This window comes from Orbicella faveolata, unplaced genomic scaffold (assembly GCF_042242905.1).
Source record: "Orbicella faveolata isolate gen_17 unplaced genomic scaffold, um_ofav_v1 contig_1, whole genome shotgun sequence".
NCBI lineage: Eukaryota > Metazoa > Cnidaria > Anthozoa > Scleractinia > Merulinidae > Orbicella > Orbicella faveolata.
The window spans coordinates 19182501-19201796 of NW_028301536.1; the positions used below are offsets into that span (position 1 = coordinate 19182501).

General features: G+C 40.7%; 4 protein-coding genes across 4 annotated transcripts in view; 2 read left to right on the forward strand and 2 right to left on the reverse strand.

Annotated features, from left to right (window-relative positions):
* Positions 1-2319, forward strand: part of LOC110056957 (phospholipid phosphatase 5-like) — a 5665-nt gene extending 3346 nt beyond the window's left edge. Inside the window, exons 6-8 of the mRNA XM_020763523.2 lie at positions 19-189; positions 1173-1196; positions 1418-2319. Of these exons, the coding sequence (XP_020619182.2) occupies positions 19-189; positions 1173-1196; positions 1418-1596 (374 nt within the window). The 3' untranslated portion in view covers positions 1597-2319. The remainder of the gene's footprint in view (positions 1-18; positions 190-1172; positions 1197-1417) is intronic.
* A 1352-nt stretch (positions 2320-3671) lies between these two features.
* Positions 3672-8060, reverse strand: LOC110056972 (homeobox protein six1b-like). The gene is made up of 5 exons (XM_020763540.2): positions 7779-8060; positions 7528-7634; positions 5873-6044; positions 4943-5127; positions 3672-3948 (listed from the first exon to the last, which is right to left on the reverse strand). The coding sequence occupies exons 1-5, from the start codon at positions 8007-8009 to the stop codon at positions 3672-3674; spliced, it is 972 nt and encodes a 323-aa protein (XP_020619199.1). The 5' UTR covers positions 8010-8060.
* Positions 8061-9102: 1042 nt separating this feature from the next.
* LOC110057007 (GPI ethanolamine phosphate transferase 1-like) lies at positions 9103-15815 on the reverse strand. The gene is made up of 5 exons (XM_020763582.2): positions 15422-15815; positions 13891-14181; positions 12677-13039; positions 11548-11727; positions 9103-11091 (listed from the first exon to the last, which is right to left on the reverse strand). Exons 1-5 carry the CDS (start codon positions 15774-15776, stop codon positions 9419-9421), a joined length of 2862 nt encoding a protein of 953 aa, XP_020619241.1. The 5' UTR covers positions 15777-15815; the 3' UTR covers positions 9103-9418.
* A 335-nt stretch (positions 15816-16150) lies between these two features.
* LOC110057004 (heat shock protein 70 A1-like) lies at positions 16151-18519 on the forward strand. Its single transcript, XM_020763579.2, has one exon. The coding sequence runs from the start codon at positions 16214-16216 to the stop codon at positions 18113-18115; it is 1902 nt and encodes a 633-aa protein (XP_020619238.1). The 5' UTR covers positions 16151-16213; the 3' UTR covers positions 18116-18519.
* Positions 18520-19296: the final 777 nt, after the last annotated feature.

Genomic DNA, 19296 nt, shown 5'->3' on the forward strand with positions numbered 1-19296 from the left:
TCATTTTGTTACATGCAGTTTCCTTCAGTGGCCTGGGTTTTTTGTCACTTTATCTTGCGGGAAAGTTACACTGCTTCCAAGCACAGGGAAGAGGACAAGGATGGAAACTGTGTGTTGCTTTGACACCTGTTATAACTGCTTCAGCAATAACACTCACAAGATACTCAGATTATCGTCATCACTGGCAAGGTACTGTAAACTAGAATCAATAAATGTTCTCTTTAAGTTTTGTTTGTTGTTTGTTGTTGCGCCCAGTGACAAGCCTTGTAAACTTGCTTCTTTCTTGGATGCCCCCCCCCCCCCCCCGAGAAAAAAAAAAAAAAGAGGCAGAGACAATAAAGATTTCACTTGAAAAAAGTTGATAATGATAATGCATTTCAACAAAAATCATCTGTCATTCTCTGAATGGTTCAGGCTTTGATTTTGAATTTTCTTGTAAGGTGCTCTGTACAGCTAAGCCAATGGTATGAAGTTTTTGGGAGTTGAGACTGACAGCAAGATAAGAGAAGTCTGTTTTCTGAGGCTAACCAGTAATAAGCTAAGTACATGTACCCTCACAGGAGAGGTTTCCACCAACAGTAGATATGATGACATTAAGGGTAGTGCGACTGTAATGTTAATAGACGGATTCATGCTCTTGGTTGCATCATGGGTAATCAGGGCAAGATTGTAAAGAAACAAAGTGGCAAAAGATACGTTTTTCCTCATATTTCCGCTCCGAGCTTCATTTTCGTGAAGAAACTTTTACTGTAAATAGAGAAACCCCTTTTCTACGTTTACTATCGTTTTTGTGTCGACTGAGCTAGGCATTAGCCTACTTATCAGAGTAACGGAGATGTTATTTATGGGGCTTGAGTGGCTAAGACTTGATCAAATTCTTTGGTTTTAACCATAAAAATATTCCTACGTCCACAACAATCACTTCATCGGCTCAAAAACACTGGTAAACCTAGAAAAGGGGTTTCTCCATCTACCGTATTTGTTTTGTCCCCAAATATGAAAACAGAACGGAAATATAAAGAAAAACTTTGCTTCTTTGTAACTTTGCCCTGGTTACCCATGATGCAACTAAGAGCGTGAACCTGTCTATTTCAGATACTCATTTTTCCAGTTTTAGCTCATATTTGTTTTGCTTTATAATCTGATTTCCTTTTATATTGTTCCTTTTCTAGACATAACGGTTGGCTCAATACAAGGTGAGTTGCATGTAACTTTACAGTGGCCCAGGGAAACGAATTAGTGGAAAATATTTTTCTCTCACACCACTAGGGCCTGGGAATAGGTCCTCTGACCTTAGACAGGCAGCTTGGCGTGACTACTAGTGGTGTGTGAGAATAACGATTCTGTCTGTTGAAAATCAAATTAAATTATGAATCATTCTTGATGACAAAAATGTTGCTTTGTTTGTTTATTGCAGGCCTGTTTTTTGCCTATCTTTGTTACAGACAGTACTATCCGGCACTCAACAGACCACACTGTCATATGCCATACTGCACAGTCACACCAACCAAATTTATTGATGAACACGATCACATGTTACCAATGACCGCCAAGGAAATCAAGTCGATACACCCGGTGGTAGCGAAATCACTTTGACGACAACTGATCTGTCAGAAAAAGGTCTTATACATACAAGAAAATTAGACTACCTTACTGTTATTTTTTCAAAAACAGGACCGGTAAGATGTGTAGAGACGGAGTAAGGGACCAGTTTGGTCACGTTATTTACGAGCATTCTTCGTAGCCTCTCTCCGAGAGCGCACGAGTTGCGTGAAAGCAAGGATGCAAGACGGAGCACGAAAAAGTGAAAGAGGAAAGTCCGGGAAAAAGAGGAAAACGCCGAAAAGCAATGTTATAGTTTTCTTTCCTTGCTCGCTCTCTTTTGTCTCTATTTCTGTCTTGTTTTTGGTTTTTACTGTCTCATTCCCAAACGTTCTCGCGCTTTCAGATGAGAAGCGGCCATCCCTCAGTCTCTTCCTTTTTTTGTGGCAGATCCAAGAAGGCCACAATCATCTCGGGAAAACGGTCTTGATACTGATAAAACCAAATTCTTCCTTGTGGTGCATCAAAGACTGCGAAGGACCATTTTGAATTTGATCGAATTCTGTAAAAGTATTTGTTAGGCAGAAAGTACTGCGATTTGTTTTCTACTGCCGACAAACGTACCAAGAATTTGTCACCAGAATCAATTGTTAAGATGCCTTAAAGAAAATTAAAACTAATATATTTATTTAATAGTGTATTTTAAATACGTCTCAATGATAATATATACCTGGTATTGTATTACCCCGTTAACAATAAACAGATTTTGTCGCAGAAGCAGTTTTTTTCGTCTGTTTATACTCTGTATGCCCCCAACCTCCTGTCTTCGCTTCGAAAAAATAGTGGGCCTCAAAGGGTCAGCGTTAATTTGGAATAGCTCGTGGATCGTACCGAAAACAAAAAGATGTATTGGACACAGGGACGTAGCCAAGAGCCGCTGGTAGAGAGCTTATCACTGGCCGAGATTTATTTTGAAGATGCACAGGCCAGAAAAGCCAGCTGAGCTTGAAAATGAGCTTCATTCCTGGCACAATGCTTTTATTACAATTACGCATTTGAATGATATTAGAAAACATATTTGGTCGCAAGATCAGGAAACCACGGTGTACGCTCAGTTGTTGTACAAACTCACCAGTGAGACGCAGACTTTCTCATGTTATGGTACGGCGGTGTTAATAAGGCGCATGGAGTGCACGGGCTGTGTGTTGACTACGAGCTGAGGCCCTATTTTCGCTTACATTTTTTGTCCCGAGTACTATGAAGAAATAATAAGGTGAGCGGAATGAGTCGAGCGCGACTAGGGCCGGGGGACTACTGCATTGCACATGACTGCCATCTGCCATTTTCTTTCCGCCCAATAGCGTAATAAGTTCACAGACTAAGAATAAAAATGGTCAGAAAAGTTACGCGACAATGTTTTAACGTTAACAAGTACTCCAATACCTCGGTATACCAAATAATTGATTTACTACAGACTGAAGTTACTTCTTAAGGATTACTTTTAAATTGATATAATTTAACATATATTTAAGCTCTAAGTTCTTGCATTCAGTTTTTTTATGTTGAAATAAATATCAAAAAGTGTTTGGAGACGTCATCATAATCTAAACCCTTAACAAAACCGATGTCATGAACCAAATTAGTTTATATAACTTGATGAAAACCCAACTAACAAAAAGATACGGTGACGATATTCAACTCTCGTTTGGTCTAACTGCATGTTTAAATTCGTCTTTTCTGCACGACTTAGAGGTTAACTGTAACTACGTTCCCTCCGAGAAATACGGAATCTGACGACCGAGGTTGTCTTACAGAAAGATTATAAATGGACCCAGAACGGCCCTAACTTAGCAGTTTGTAAATTCGTTAGTTTGTAAATTTGTTAGTTAATCTCTGAATGATCAACACCGACTGCAACGATTAGTAAAATAATTACCGGATCTAAATTCGATCAGTTACGAGAAGCGTCTTAACAGAGGTTTACTGCGACTGGAAAAAATGGTGAACAACATTAGGAAACAAAATGTCCTGTATGACCCCTACATGGGGTTACTAAAGAATATGAACTAGAAGGCTCCATTCTAATTTATGAAAAGCCAAAAGCCTTCCGATTTACTACATCTTTTTATTCACTCGTCACTCTGGATAGACTGGATACACTCTTCATATCCCTGCCAGGTGGGACTGTTCCAGCGAACAGGACTTTGGAGATTGACACCAGTCGGAAATCTTGCGGTGGGTATCACGGACAATAGCCTAACGTTGGGTAACCAAGGCAACTGATAGGGAGGACTGGTGGCCACGAAAGGCGCGAACTGTGCCAGTGGGCCACCAATCACAGAGCTTGCACCTGGATAGTTGAAAAAGTTGTTCCACAACACTTGAGGCGATAGGTTAGTGTCAACGCTGCAATCAGAAATAAACGTGTCGGAATGTTACTGCTAAAGTCATGTAGCTTGTTGGCAAATAACGTGTGACACGAAATTTTTGCGGGTTCTAATTTTTGCCATGTTTACGGTTTTTTTCCACGACCTGAACAAAATGTTCCTGCAACCGTTTTCTCCGCTGGCAAAATTATGCATACAAAAATCACATGTAGAATCTTTTTCGTGACATTTAGTTAAAACTTTTCTTTCTACAGAGGCAACACAATGAAATTAGAATCAAAACGTTTAGAAATAAAACGATAAAATTGCCCTCGGTAAACTACAGGTGTGATAATGCATCAACTGGTACTATAGTTATTGCTGATCCATTACAGGAGCAACCAGTCACTAGGACAAGATGTAATTGTAATACTGAGTGATACCCGTTTACCGTGTTTTACATCTTTACATGTTCTTTCACTTATGATATCGACTGCATGTAGTCAGATAAAAAAATAAATTTTCCATTCCAATTAAACGCGACTTCCTGAAAATCGTCAAGATTAATGCCCAGCAAGAAAAGCCAGCCTTAAACAAGCGTAAAAATAAGTCCCCGAGAAATAAAAAAAAAATCACCCATCCGCAAAATTCCCGCGAAAACATAGTGCAACGGGGTAGTTTAAGGCGTTTCCTCTGAAGAGGCGGATAACATTATGTCTACCAATCAGATACGCTAAATTCACGCAAGGACGCGCGCCATTGAAGAATCTTAGGGCGATCCTCTTGTCGCAAAGTGGCCGACAATTGGAAATTTAAGTGAAAAACGAAGACTGTTTCTTTTGAGCATAGAACAAAGAAATAATCTTTCCCTTTTTTAACGTGCTTTATCGCTTTCTTTGGATTGTCTGGTTTTGTTTGTTCGATTTCCATTATTTTAAAATTTGTTCCAACTTTTATCTCCTCACTCGTAACCGATTTGTGAACTGTGACTTTTGATAACGTAAAACGTTAACAGTACCACACTTCTTTAATACCTTAGAGGTTGTTCCAGCTGGGTTCCACTCAAAGATAAAGCTAAACTCTCCTCTAATTGGTTCACTGAGGACGTAGCGTCTTCCGTCGGTTTCCATCGTCGTCGGTTTTGCCGGAGAGTCTTCGGGCATTCACCTGGCGTGTCGTTCCGGAGACGTCTTCGGGCATTGGCAAACCAATTCTTAAGCTACAGCAACAATAAAAAAGATTGTAGATTTTCGAATTATATTGCCATCAACTGGCACTCTGAAAGTGGTGGCGATCGCTTACCAGAGTTGCTCGTTTAAATTAGCTGATCACACACACAACAGGGTCTGATTGTAGTGTTTTCACTGGGAAAATTCTAGCATGTTGTGCAGTGATAGCTTACGGGAGGTGATCGGACTACACATACCCAGGAGCTGACACACCGTAACTGAGAAAAGACTGCTGGAACTTCTCGACTCATTGGAAATAGAAACTCTGTGTTTGCTCCGTGTCACTAAAGGCGGAAAAATCCACGTAACACCCGAAAAAACAAATGAAAGGTCTTGCTATGAGGATACTGGTATCAGCAAGATGGAAACAAAAATAGTAGGGGACGTCACCACGACGGTCCATCATACCCTTGGGGCGAGCTCGGTATACTCAATTTGCATTGGTAATTAATACGCTGGGGATTAAGCAAATGACATTATAAAGGAATTTAATTACTCGTGTTCCACTACATCACTCTACTCGAGGCCGCAAAATTGAAGCGGTTGGTGACTTACCCTCCCACCCAACGAGAAGTCGGGCTTGATCTAGCTGTCCACTTCTATTTTCGCTGGTCTTGGGCTTGTCCCAGGCCAGATCAATTCCCCATAACTTATTACCATGTCATGAATAATAATACCCAGAGTAGAATATTACACTATTCTTTCCCACTTAACTTTTCTGAAAGAGAAGATTACCTGACCCAAAGTAAGTCCGTGTTGCTCTGCCAACATCAATCTCTCTGTTGCATTTGGGTATGGATTGTCAATGTGCTCCTTAAACCACGCCTGTAATGCATTGCAGGTTTCCTTGGGGATTCCTCTCTTTTTGCGAATACCGGAAGGGCAAATGCTTCGCGGTGGCATAAATCTACAAAGAATTAACCCGTCACACTTGCTCAAGGAAATTTGCTTAGTGACGGAAATTTACAGATCTAGCATAACCTAAGGTACGGGTCGTGAAAGAGATAAGTCTTTGAATCGACCCAGTCTCGTTGAGGGGTACCCGCGCGCCGCGCGCGGGGAGAGATAACAGCATGACTTGTTCCCATATCTCTCGCGAAAAACTAAAGAGACCAGGGACGAGTCCGGGCTGCGAACGCTAACAGAAAGATCTGAACAGCGTTTTCCATCTCTGTTCTATAAACGCCCCTAAAAAAAAGAGCTTGCTGCTTGTATCATTGGTCAAGAAAGTATAACAATCAGAGTATTAGTATGTGTGTTTATATAAGTTTTGGCCGATCGGAATTTGCGTTGTTGTATAAAATGTAAATGTGGGAGGAAAAGGCGTAAAATTCTTTCTAATGTAAACATTTTTTCAGTTGTTTGTTTACCGTTTTTGACACTTTATCATTGTCATCTTGGTCTGTGACCTGACCTTATGCCGTCTCTGCGTGTCGCAAACGAGACTTTTTCGTTGTCTATACCACCGGGTCAATCTCGAGGGACTAGATTTATTTTTACTTCTAGGTCAAAAGGAAGACAATTCAAACATAAGATCTTATCAACCAGTTGCGTAATCAGAATGTGTGTGAAATCCACAATTGTTGAAGAAGTCTTGAAGACGGTATACCGGTAAAGTCAGAGAGGATGTACGTGTCCGGCGATATCAAACAAGTCAGCATACTCTGCCTAAACGTGCTGCTTTTTTGTCGCCAAGCGCAATCAAAAGTTATTTATATGGTTGATAATTTGTTGCAAAAAGACCTCGAATTCATAGCCGATTTGGCTATTTACCGATTCTTATAAACTTTGAATTGATGTAATTAGTACAAATCCAAAGTGCCGAAGGATCTGTCAGTTTCGTCCGTGTTTTTCTCCACCATATCAACTAGTCATATTGCTTAATTTTTGGAAAATGTTTCTGCAAAAATAGTCATGCTGAAAGTCTTGCCTCAAAAATAGAACAGTTTGTGTGTGAGTCCTTCCCCAGAGAAAAAAACCCAACTGCGACGAATTTCATCGAAAAATGTACAAGCAATCTGATACTTAAACTCAAAAAATATGTTACTCTTCACTTTGGAGATGTAATATGCACCAAACAACTCTTGCTGTATGACTCTTAACGCTTAGCGACGATGAATGAATAAAGCAGACTCAATAAAACTCTAATGAAACGGACAAGGCATGAAGCGATTAAAACTTACAAAAAATGCCTGAACCACTTGTGTCTTATTTCTACAGTGAACGAGAAAGAATTTTACGGGCCAAGAACGTTCTGATTTAGGGAAATAATAGCGTCAATAGAAGAGTTGATCGCATTTTTACTGACACTCAATTACATCAAGATTTTACCCATGATAAGTGCGGTTACCATTTGAGAACAGTACGTAACCAAATATTTCCCAACAAACCTTTGTCTCAGGCGATGCCGCTGCACTGGAGTCCTAGCTTTAGCTTCATAAACATGAGCCTGATCCCACATCACAATAAGATCTTCACCGTTAGAGAATTTGCCTTCCTACATGACGAATGAAATTTTTAGAAATGAGCAATTTCCAGAGAAACGAACATCTTCGGGCGATAATTGAAACATGCATACCAGAAACCTGTATTTCAGTGAAATGGGAACTACATGTGAAACGTTAAGCAATCATGGTTTTACCTCTATAAGTTTGTAAACCGTTTGTACGTCTTTATTGTGCCAGGCAAGCGCAATTTTTGCGCGAGTAATCTCTTCATTATCCTGGTATGCTCGAGTGTGAGGGAGACGAACAAGTAGACTCTCGACTTCAGCGAATTTGTTGCAACGAATAAGACTGGTCACCCGCGTGCTAACAGCTGTAACATTGTCCAGAATGGATAAAAGTCGCTCCCGATTCCGGGCACGCTTCATGATTTGAAAGCAGCTGTTTCGTAGATTTAGTAAATATTGACTACTTTGCTGACACGATAGGTATTGGCGCCAGCCGGTCTACCATTTTGTGCAATAAGCCTAAAGTTGGGCCGTGAGAATGACGACTTTCTATTGGCTGACTTGTAAAACCCAGTTTGCATGGTGTCCATCATACCATTGCTTCATTTCTGCCCAGGGGCTACTCGCCTAATTTTGGGTGCGTTCCTTTGGGGTGATCTGGTCAGGATCATTCGGATCATGCATCAAAGGAGCAGAGGAATCCGCGACCAGAGTGGATTCGTCGGTTCTTTTGATAAACCATGATCAGAATGATCTTGGTTTTCTGATCCTGATCCAGAGCACCCCAAAGGAACGCACCTTTCGTCTTCGTCTGGCCATGCATAAACGATTTTGTCTTCTTCTGAAGGCAAAAATACCTTTTCTACCCGGCGTTGTGAGAATTTGCTTCTGGGTTGCTCGTTTAAGTGAGTTTTGTTCCCGCAAAATTTTCTTTTTGGCATTTCCCCAAACCGAGAACCCTCCCTCTCTCCTCCGCCACCATGACTTTTCTAATGGCCCAACCCTAAAAAGTAGTTTGCTCCCTACAACATGCCCCCTCCTTCAGGCCAGAATGCGCACATTATATCCATTTTGAGACGAAGATGTTGAAAATCTATCGATATTGCCCTGACATTCCCCATCAACTGAGAATTCCCTTTGCCCGAGTCTCTGCCTGGCGGACAGAGGTTTTCGTGTCTCAGTGACTCCAACAAGCCTCGAGGGAGGGAGGGAGGGGGGAGGTAGGGAGGGAGGGAGGGAGGGAGGGAAGCGTAAAGTAAGAAAAGTCAAACACAAAAGCGAAACCAATCTTTACAGGCGTTGTGGCATGGGACACATGCAAACATTAACGCGGCCATGATACAGCTAGCTAGCAGCGGCAAACTAGGAATTTCAAACATTCTATAATTGATGTTACTTTGATGAAAACGTACGCCACTACCTTATGGCCAAAACCACTACTCTTCTGTAATCACATGACACCGGTCACGTGTTGTTCGTCTTTACACGAAGTTTTCTATACAAGCAAACAGCATTGATGATCAGCATTTGATTATATTTATTTATTTATGATAGAGAGAAATACAACCAGTGGCAATTTTTGAGCCATTATAAATATAACTGTGATTAATATCTTCCTAGGAAATAAATTACAATGCTGACGACTGAAGAAAACTACACGAGTGCCACACCCAGCAATTTCCTGAAATAATTTCGATAATTACATAGCTCGACTTTTCTTGCAACTTGCAACGAAAAACTTGCAGGTTTCAAGCAAAGAAACGTTTGTTGTGTTGCAAGCGGCAAGAAAAAAATGCTTCGCGTAACATGTCCTTAACACACTGTCTCTGTTAAGCTTTCTTCTTGCTCGTCCTTAATGATAAAGAGGCGCCGGTAAAGAGTCTTGCTAAACCGAATATAGGGAGCAAGAAGATAATGAACGCCATCATAATCACATAATGACTTATGCTTGTTCCGATATCGAGCCAGCTGCCGCTATCTTGTACCAGATAAAAGAAGTGCAGTCCCATTAGATCCGTCATGACAAGCACTATCAACACAAGGCTTTGAACTGGTATCGATAAAACCACGTGTATAGCGTCGAACGCGCACGCTACAATCACAAAGGGAATAAGGACTTTACAGAGTAGCAGACTGCCCATGACAAATGGTGAAAATACTGTTAAAAAACAGTAAACGGAGGCAGGGTCAAAACTGTTAATGCTTGCAATGTTACCCGTTCCAAAGAACGCCACAACAATGAAGAAGACAAAGAAATAAGCGCAACGAAGGTCTTCCAAAGTGAGCTTTCTAATGAGCTGTGTATCGATGCCTTTAGTTAGAACCTTCCATGCCGGTTGGTGGGTCTTTGTGGCATCATCACTGCTTAGTTGTGTTTCTAATAACGTGTTAAGAGTTTTGCCAGAAAGTTTATGTTCGGACAGCAGCCACGCCCCCATCAACAGCGAGAGGACTAACAGAAACAAGCCTTCGTAAGCAGTGCTCATCAATAGATATACTGAGGAAAACGCGATGGCGATGCTTGACAATCTGATGGTCAAATTGCTGGAGTTGATCAGGGGAAGCAAAAACGACGAGAGGAAAATCGTCCAACTTCCAAGTTGGTTCAGCACTGGAAGACCAAGTTTTCGCTGCAGATTTGACGCTGTACTGTTAACAATGTAAACCGCAAAGCCTATAAGAAGCGCTTGAGATAGAAGTATTTGAAAAGATTTGGTTATTTCCGTCTTGAGTAGCTGTGAAATGTTACTGGCATAAACCAACAGAGAGGCAAAAGCGGCCAAAGTTAAAACTCCTGCCAGGGTTACTAAGAAGTAGTTGGCCTCGCGTCCGACCACGGGAAGAACAGGAAACACAGAGAGAGCAAAGCTAAGGATCGTCCAACACATCATTGACCACCTACAGTTGGAGTACAGCGGGGTGGCAAATGGCCACAACGCAAGGCACACAAGACCAACGGAGAGAATCTCTCGCCTGAAGAAGCTCATCACTAGAATCTCTAACGAAAACGCACCAAACAAGACTGTAAACAACACTCTACGTCGCAACTGTTTTACACGGATATAATCCAATGCAGCATAAATCACGTGCAGTCGCTTTCCAATGCGGTTCCAAAACACCAACGGCATCAAACAGTAACTATAATACATCCACGGCGCCTTCTGAATCAACAACAAAAGAATGACAAGAAGAGCGAAGACACAAGATGTGCTGTCTACTAATGAGATTTTTATCAACGGATGGCAGTCTTCCTTGTTGAGTTTGGACGCCTCCTTCATGACGTCGCTATGCTCGTCGATAATCTGAAGCACAATGCAAAATATCCATCCCAAAAAGCCAAGAGTGACCACTACATTCAAGAACACTCTGTCGTAGTTCTGGTAGTAATTGAGTCCTTGCAACGCAAGCTTTATGAGATCTCTGCTGAGCGTAACAGCTTCATTGTACTTCCTGGCTCGCATGAACTCTTTTATGTCTCGAATCATTCCCGTTTTCTTTGCACCTATAAAAGAAAAAAAATCGGACAAATTGTTTTTAAGTGAAGCCTTTCTCCTCCTTCAAGGGGACATGGAAAGGACAACTCTATTAAGGCGTCACTTCACATTGTCCCAGGGGCATCCGCTTATGGAGGTGACAATGTATTTATGACTATTGTAAGTAGCTCATTACAATCTTTCTGGAGAAAGAGGAAGGGTCTATAGGAAGAGAGTCAAACACACTTGCTTTTTTCGCTCCCCAGCCTCCGCAGGCTCTACATTTTTCTCTCCCCAATCTTCCTACACTTTATCTTGAAAGCATGCTGGTAAGAGAATATTAAAAAGCCTCTCCCCTGTGTATCTACTACCATATGGACAAATATTGGGAGCACTTCCTTGTGCTTCTCTCTGTAAAGGTAAGAGCTTTCCCATAGTGTTCCTAAAACTCGCAAATATAAACTAGAGTGCAAGCATTCAAGTACCTGCTAACAAAGTAAAAGGCCAAAACCACAGAGATGTTTCTTTTCTGAACAATTCTTTGACATTGTACTGAGCAAGAATTTGTTGTGAATTCATAAAGAGGTTTTCTGCAATGTACTGTTCAGTGTTGTTCAGATATTCCACTGGTAAAATGCCTACAGAGTTCAGAGGGAATGGTACACCTAAGGAACAAACAAGTTATGTTAGTTAGAAGGATCAGAGTGTTAACATAAAGAAATAGAAAGTCAACTTAAAAACTTATTTTAAACTTATCATGCCTGGGCTTTGCGTGGTGGGGGGAGGGGAAGTGACCCACCCTTTAGCAAAGCTCTTGCATTGAAAATTATATTGTACAGAAAATATCCTAAAATATTTATTTTAGCAGCTGTCACATGCCAATTACTATGACATCATATTGCCCAAAATGATGTCTCACATTTGCTACCTTAAAACATGATTGTCATGGAAACTCAATTCATGCAAGAAAAAATTGACATGCTTAAGTCTTCCCCAATGACTTTTAGGAAAATGAAGTTTCATTTTTACTGCTTGAATACATTATATTACAAAGTTTGAAATCAGTGCAATTTCTATCACACCCTAGCAGTAGGCAGAGTAGGGTTAAAAAGCAAATTAAACAATTTAGGGTAAAACCTTGTGCTGTTATCCTGCCTATCTCAGCCTAGTTGTATAGCTTTAAATCGCTTGCCTTTTCATTTTTTCCCTATTTTCCACAAAAGGTAATGCTCATGTCAGGCCAAGTGGTCCATAACATTAGAGCTTATCCCAGTTTCTGTAACATTAAGTCACTAAGAGTATTTCTATTCCCCACTGGATAAGATGCCAGAGTCTATTGCAGGGTTAACCCTCAGCATGAAAATGTCCAGTACCCATTTATACACTTGGATAGAGAGAGGCACTGTGAGAGTAAAATTAATCACCCAAAAACACAACCCCAGCCAGGGCTCAAACCTAGACTGCTCAATCCAGAGTCCAGCATGTGAACCATTAGGCCACCAAACCTCCCACGCTTTCTTCTAACCCCATAGAAAACTCCGGATAAGAAGGACACTTCCTATGATCTAAACTGTAATATAATATTATGCTATTTTCTGGCTCACACAAACCCACCAATCAAGGAAGTCATCAGTGGTGCAATGTCAGCTTGATTGACATCTGTTCTTCTTAGCCAAGCAAGGTTCCATTCTCTTGTTTCATCTGGAATATCAGCACCATGAATGGGTATCATGGGTCCACGTACACCAGCTCCCCAAGCTACTAATGGCGTTAGAGTCTCATGAGCATGCCCTGCACCATGTGACCCCCAGTTGGTCATACCATGATCAGCTGTCATTACATATGCTGTTTGACCATCATGGTCATAAAATTCTTCAATTAATTCCTCCATTTCTTTTATTCCCTCATCAACCACAGCAATATTCCTGACATATTCTTGTGATGTAGGTCTGTGGGCATGACCATTGGTGTCAATTCCTAGTTAATGAAAAAGGAAATACAGCTCACTTTTATTTTAAGAGCTATGTCATCCCATTTTAAGTGGACCTCACTTAATCACTGGTTTTAAAACCAAATTACACTTTTAAATAACCATGTCCAGGTTATATAGAAAACATAAGAAATACTTATTACAACAGAAAGCAAAACAAGAATATAGAGTGAGTTTGATTACAACTGAACATAAGTGCAATCTGTGAGGTGACTGAAATTTTTATCAAAACATGTTTTGCATTAAAACATATTATATAAATTATCCTCACAGATTACTTAAACAGTTACCATTGCTGTAATCATTGCTGCTGTTCCGTTAGTCATTATTGTGATGGCCAAGGTGTGAACAAAATTAAGTAGGTGCACAAGATGTCACCAAAATGGGTGTGACCCTGTCCCTTGGATCAACTGGCATGTTGAATGATCAACTTGATTCAGTTCCTATAAATATCACTTTGCATTAAGTATCATATGTCTGGATTTATGAAAATCGACATAAATGAACATTTAAACCCTTTTTAAGTGCCTTTTTTTCCTTGTTCCCAAAAACTTTCTCTAAAAATAGGCCATATACATATGAGAACCTTGAGAACCCTGATAAAGCCACCAACAAACAAATGACAACAAAACACAGTAAGCTACTGCTATCAAAAGTTGAACCGGACATATTCAATGGTCAACAATGACACCTCCAAATACATGTAACATTTATTGTTTTGAAAAACAAAATGAAAAACAAAATAAATGCTCTCCTTAAAATGAATTGAATTGTCATTGAAGATGCTTTCTGGATTTTGACCTGTTGCACAACCCAGTGTTAAGGAACGATATCATACCTAAAAGATGAAGAAAAAACACAATTTGCCCTTCATGAAGCATTCTCTTCAAAGTCTTATTTTTCCTTGCAGAACCTAAGAATCCTCTGACTTCATTAAATACCCAAGTGTCGAGTTTAGAGGCATCTTCATTTCCAAAGTCTTCTTCCACATTCTTATACATAGAGGTAAAGACATGGCTCCCGCTGGCTCCTTTGGCAAACATTGGCAGGATATCAGGGCTTCCCCATGCCCATGTGTAACGGCTTTGATTGAAGGTAGAGTCAAACTCTACTGGGTTTTCTTTCCAACCTGGAAAGAGGAGACAATGTACTTGAAATGAGTTCAAAAAACAAGGAACACGGTTTAAGTCAGAATAATTTGTCAGAACATAAGAACTATTTCTCGTTTAAAATAAAAATCACAACAAAATATTGCTGAAATATATGTACCTAACAGTCTGCTCAAGTTTATATCTTTGAAGTTCACAAATGTTAGAAGGGGAAGGAAAGGAGTTTATCCATGGAAACTCATAATCAAAGATTTTTTTCAACAGACAAAATGGGCCATTAAGCGGGTAGGTTTATTAATTTATGTTTGACTGTCAGTACTCTCTTTCCTTTGAATTATTCTTACATCACATTCCAGTTCAAACATTCCTGCACTTTTTATAATGGCATTTTTAGGCTTCTTTCAAAAAGGTTGATGATCAACTCCCTCACCTTATGTTGGTCACTCTTTTCATAGGTGACATCAAAAATATTAATTTCTGGTGACATTAGAACCCACTATTGAATGCTTGATGTCAAATCTGGGTGCTTCAATATTTAGTTCTGAGCAACTTTTTTTTTTTTTTTTTATCTGCCCAGAAATGCAGGCAACCACAAAAATAACAAGTTACTTTGATTATGGGCCCAAGACAAGTCATTACAATCTTTTACCTTTAGCCTAACACAAATTAATGACTTTTCCTGTTGACACTTCATGTGATCTCTCTACTGGATTTGTGATTTTATTGTAAAACATCTCATTGTTTTGATAAAATTGTGGACTCCTGAAAATAATTTTCACAGGTTGAAACCCATGGGTTTGTTAACTCTGCCTGAGCTTGATATTCTCAATACATTTGCTATTTTACAAGTAACTTTTTTGTTATTTTTAAATTAGTCTGTAAGCCACTCTTCCTTTAAGCATTTGCATTTTAGATGTAATTTGTTATTTTCACGCAAGCTGGCTATCTTTTATTTTCATTGCTCTTTTATTTCACGTCACACGCATACATTTGTTAGTTCGTACAATGAAAACTTTGTTCAATTTGTTATTTTAGTCACGTTAGCTAGCACGAAACCTTGTTATTTTCGTTATTTTTTGCGATTGATGTACAAATCATTTCTGGACATGATTGTCATTTTCGAGTTCTGGATGCTTCGTTTTCGTGTTCTGGGTACATCATGCTTAGGTCTTCCTTTTCGATTGCTTCGTTTTCGATACAATGCCCAGCCCTACGCTAGAGCCAATATGGATAGTTCGTTTTATAGCTTCCTTAACAAACCTTTCGCCACAGCGCTAACATCCTCATAAAATCCAGCGATAAGAGCAACATGTCCAGGCCGAGATTCTGTAGGAACTCGTGTGTGTGACACGCCCCAGCTGCCTTTTTTCTCGATCAAACTTCTGAGATACGGCGCGCGAGTTTTTCCGTGTTGATCAAGTTCATAGAATTTGTCCGCTCTCAACCCGTCAGCAACAAACAGAACCAGCCTTTTTGCTGGAGGTTTGAGAGTTGATTTATAAGGCGTCATACCATGAACAAGAGGAGAAGTAAAATAAATATCGAAAATAGAGGCTAGATAGATAATATGAACTAATATTCCAAGCACTAACAAAGACAACTTCGCGGCCGCCATATTGAATTTCAAGTGCAGCGGCTGGTCAAACAAGTTCTAACGGGAGGCTCAGAAGAGTCCCGAGAGAGCTTGGGACGAGGGGAAATTTCGCGAAACCAAGAACCGCGAAGAACCGCGTGGATTATGTCGGTTCCTAAAACGAGATCATTCTACAAAAATTTAGGAGTATCTAGAGCTGTGTAAAATCGACAAAATGTTCAAGAATACGAATTGTAGAATATTCTAGATGTTTCTTACCCAAAATAAAAGCATTTTCATTGGCACATTCCGAGGAAAATGAAGTCAGCACTTTTCTATTTTTGGAAACGTGATGTGGGGTACTTTTAAAACTGGGGTATATATACAGGCCAGTTTCACGACGCAGGCAAATTTTACCGAAACTAAAAGTTTACTGAGCAAGAAGAAATACAAGAGGATTTTCTCAGAAGCTACCGAAGATGTCAGTCAAGACAGCTCCAGCGATCGGAATCGATCTTGGAACGACTTATTCCTGTGTTGGAGTCTTTCAACATGGTAAAGTTGAAATTATCGCCAACGATCAAGGTAACAGAACAACTCCCAGCTATGTTGCTTTTTCGGAAACGGAACGTATGATCGGCGACGCAGCCAAGAACCAAGCAACATTGAACCCAAGCAACACTGTCTTTGATGCCAAGAGACTAATCGGCAGGAAGTTTGACGACCCTGATGTTCAAGCGGACAGAAGTAATTGGCCTTTCCAAGTCATCAACGAGGCCGGGAAACCTAAAATCCGAGTAGAGACCAACGAGGGGTGGAAAAGTTTTACTCCAGAAGAAATCAGCTCCATGGTTCTGACGAAAATGAAAGAGATAGCTGAAGCTTACTTGGGCGAGACAGTGACGGACGCAGTCATCACAGTGCCAGCATATTTCAACGATTCACAGCGACAGGCCACTAAAGACGCTGGACTAATAGCGGGGCTGAATGTCAAGAGAATCATCAATGAACCCACGGCTGCCGCTGTCGCGTACGGATTGGAAAAGAACCTCAGCGGGGAAAAGAACGTCCTGATTTTCGATCTCGGTGGAGGAACCTTTGACGTCTCTGTACTGACAATAGACGAAGGATCGTTCTTTGAGGTACAGTCCACAGCCGGCAACACACATCTCGGTGGAGAAGATTTCGACAATCGCGTTGTGGATCACTTCGTGGAAGAATTCAAGCGCAAGTTCAAGAAAGATCTCAAGGACAACCCAAGAGCCTTACGCCGCCTGAAAACCGCTTGTGAACGAGCCAAGAGAACCCTGTCGTCCAGTACTCAGGCCAATATCGAGATCGACTCACTGTCCGATGGTATTGATTTCTACTCCAGGATTACCCGCGCGAAATTTGAGGAACTCTGTCTGGATCTCTTCCGTTCATGTCTGGAACCAGTGAAACAGGCACTCACTGATTCACAGCTTGACAAATCCAAGATCCACGAGGTGGTTCTGGTTGGAGGTTCTACAAGAATCCCAAAGGTACAGCAACTCCTTGCAGAATTCTTCAGTGACAAACAGTTGAGCAAGTCGATCAACCCAGACGAGGCGGTGGCATATGGTGCCGCAATCCAGGCCGCAATTTTATCCGGTGACCAGAGTTCAGAAATCAAGGACGTCTTGTTGCTCGATGTTGCACCGCTAAGTCTCGGAATTGAAACCGCTGGTGGAGTGATGACCAACCTAATTGAACGCAATGCCCGAATTCCAACCAACGTTTCAAAAGAGTTCTCAACCTACTCAGATAACCAAACAGCCGTCTCCATTCAGGTGTTTGAAGGAGAGCGAGTTTTGACCAAATACAACAATCAGCTGGGACGATTTGATCTGTCGGGAATCCCCCCTGCACCGCGCGGCGTGCCGAAGATCGAAGTCTCTTTCGATGTCGACACCAACGGGATCTTAAACGTGTCCGCCAAGGACCAGAGCACTGGAAAGAGCAACAATATCACCATCACCAACGACAAGGGAAGGCTATCCAAAGCAGACATTGACCGCATGGTAGCTGATGCTAGGAAATACAAGGAAGAAGACGAGAGGCAACGAGAAACGATCGCTGCAAGAAACAGCTTGGAGAACTACGCCTTCAGCGTCAAACACGCAGTGGAAGATTCAAGCGCTGAGAGCAAGCTATGCTCCGCTGAGATAGACACGGCGAAGAGTAAGGCCATAGAGGTCATTGACTGGTTAGACAGGAATTCTCTGGCAGAGAAAGAAGAATATCAGGAAAAGGAGCAAGATATGCAAAGGGTATGTTCATCAATCATGTCCAAGTTACACGGACAGCAGCAGCAGAGGGAGAGCTCTTGGAATAGACACAGCGCTGAAGAAATTGATTGATGCAAAAATTTGACTTTGATTAGCTTTTGAATCACAACTACGAGTAACTAAGACAAAAAATAGTTTATATCTGAATTCTTTAAGCAAAATATTGACTTTGGATGAAGAGTACAGTCAACTTTGAAAATTTTTCCAGTAAAAATGTCAGCGGCAATGTAAAATGAGAATCTTGTATCACATTTTGTAACTTTCATTGGATTTGCATAAATTTTCATCTGCAGTTAAAGTTCAGTCGTTTAAACCTGCATATGTCAAGACTCCTAGAAGTGTAGGAGTGTTAAAGATTAAGGTCATTCCACTGAAATAGAACCTGCCCTGAGACTTCTGTGAAACTTTGCCTATTGATTGTTCATATTACAGGAACTTAAATTTTGAATTAAAAATGAGGGGTCCCCATGTTCGTTCAGGAGCAACAGCACCTTGTTTATACCCATATAAATCCTTATAATAGCACCATGATTGTAGTCACGACTGCTTGCTAAATTCACGTTTCCGACGATTGTTTCTTGTTCTACACTGAGAATTGGTCCATATTTATTTTACACAGAGAAATTTGTTACTCAATTCAAAACAACAGAAAAAAATGATAGGTCACCATACTCGTTTGCGAGAAAATGACGATTTACCTCTATGGCGAGGTCCAGCTGTGAAGAAAAAGCCGCCATTTTTTGATGTGCGCGCGCTAATCACGCGTGAAATCAAGCGCAGTAGGAATGCGCAATGCAGTACTGGAGAATGACCTTAAATATATTTTGCAACGTTTCGCTATTACACTGGAGTATGTTTACTATGTATGGTTCGTGTTAACTGTAGAAGTATTTTAGGCGTGAATCCCTAAGGGGCTAGTAGGCTATTTAAGAATTTGTAAGTTATGCAAGAGCCACTCGAAGGCATCTCTTTCAACTTAGTATAAATAGCTTTTTCATACCTAAATTCTTGTCCTTTTTTCTCTAGACCTACGTTATCGTTCTTTGGGCAAACAATTCTCTCCTGCACCATTTCTGAATAGCTTGTATGTTTATCGGAAATCCAGTCTTCTGTGCACCCCTCAAATGAAAAAAAGAAACATTTATAGTGTATTTAAAATGTCTACAGAATCAATCATTTTTATTGTCCAAAAATGAAGACAATCGAAAAAACAAAGAAAGCAAAAAGGCAACGCGGGAAAATAATTAACCATT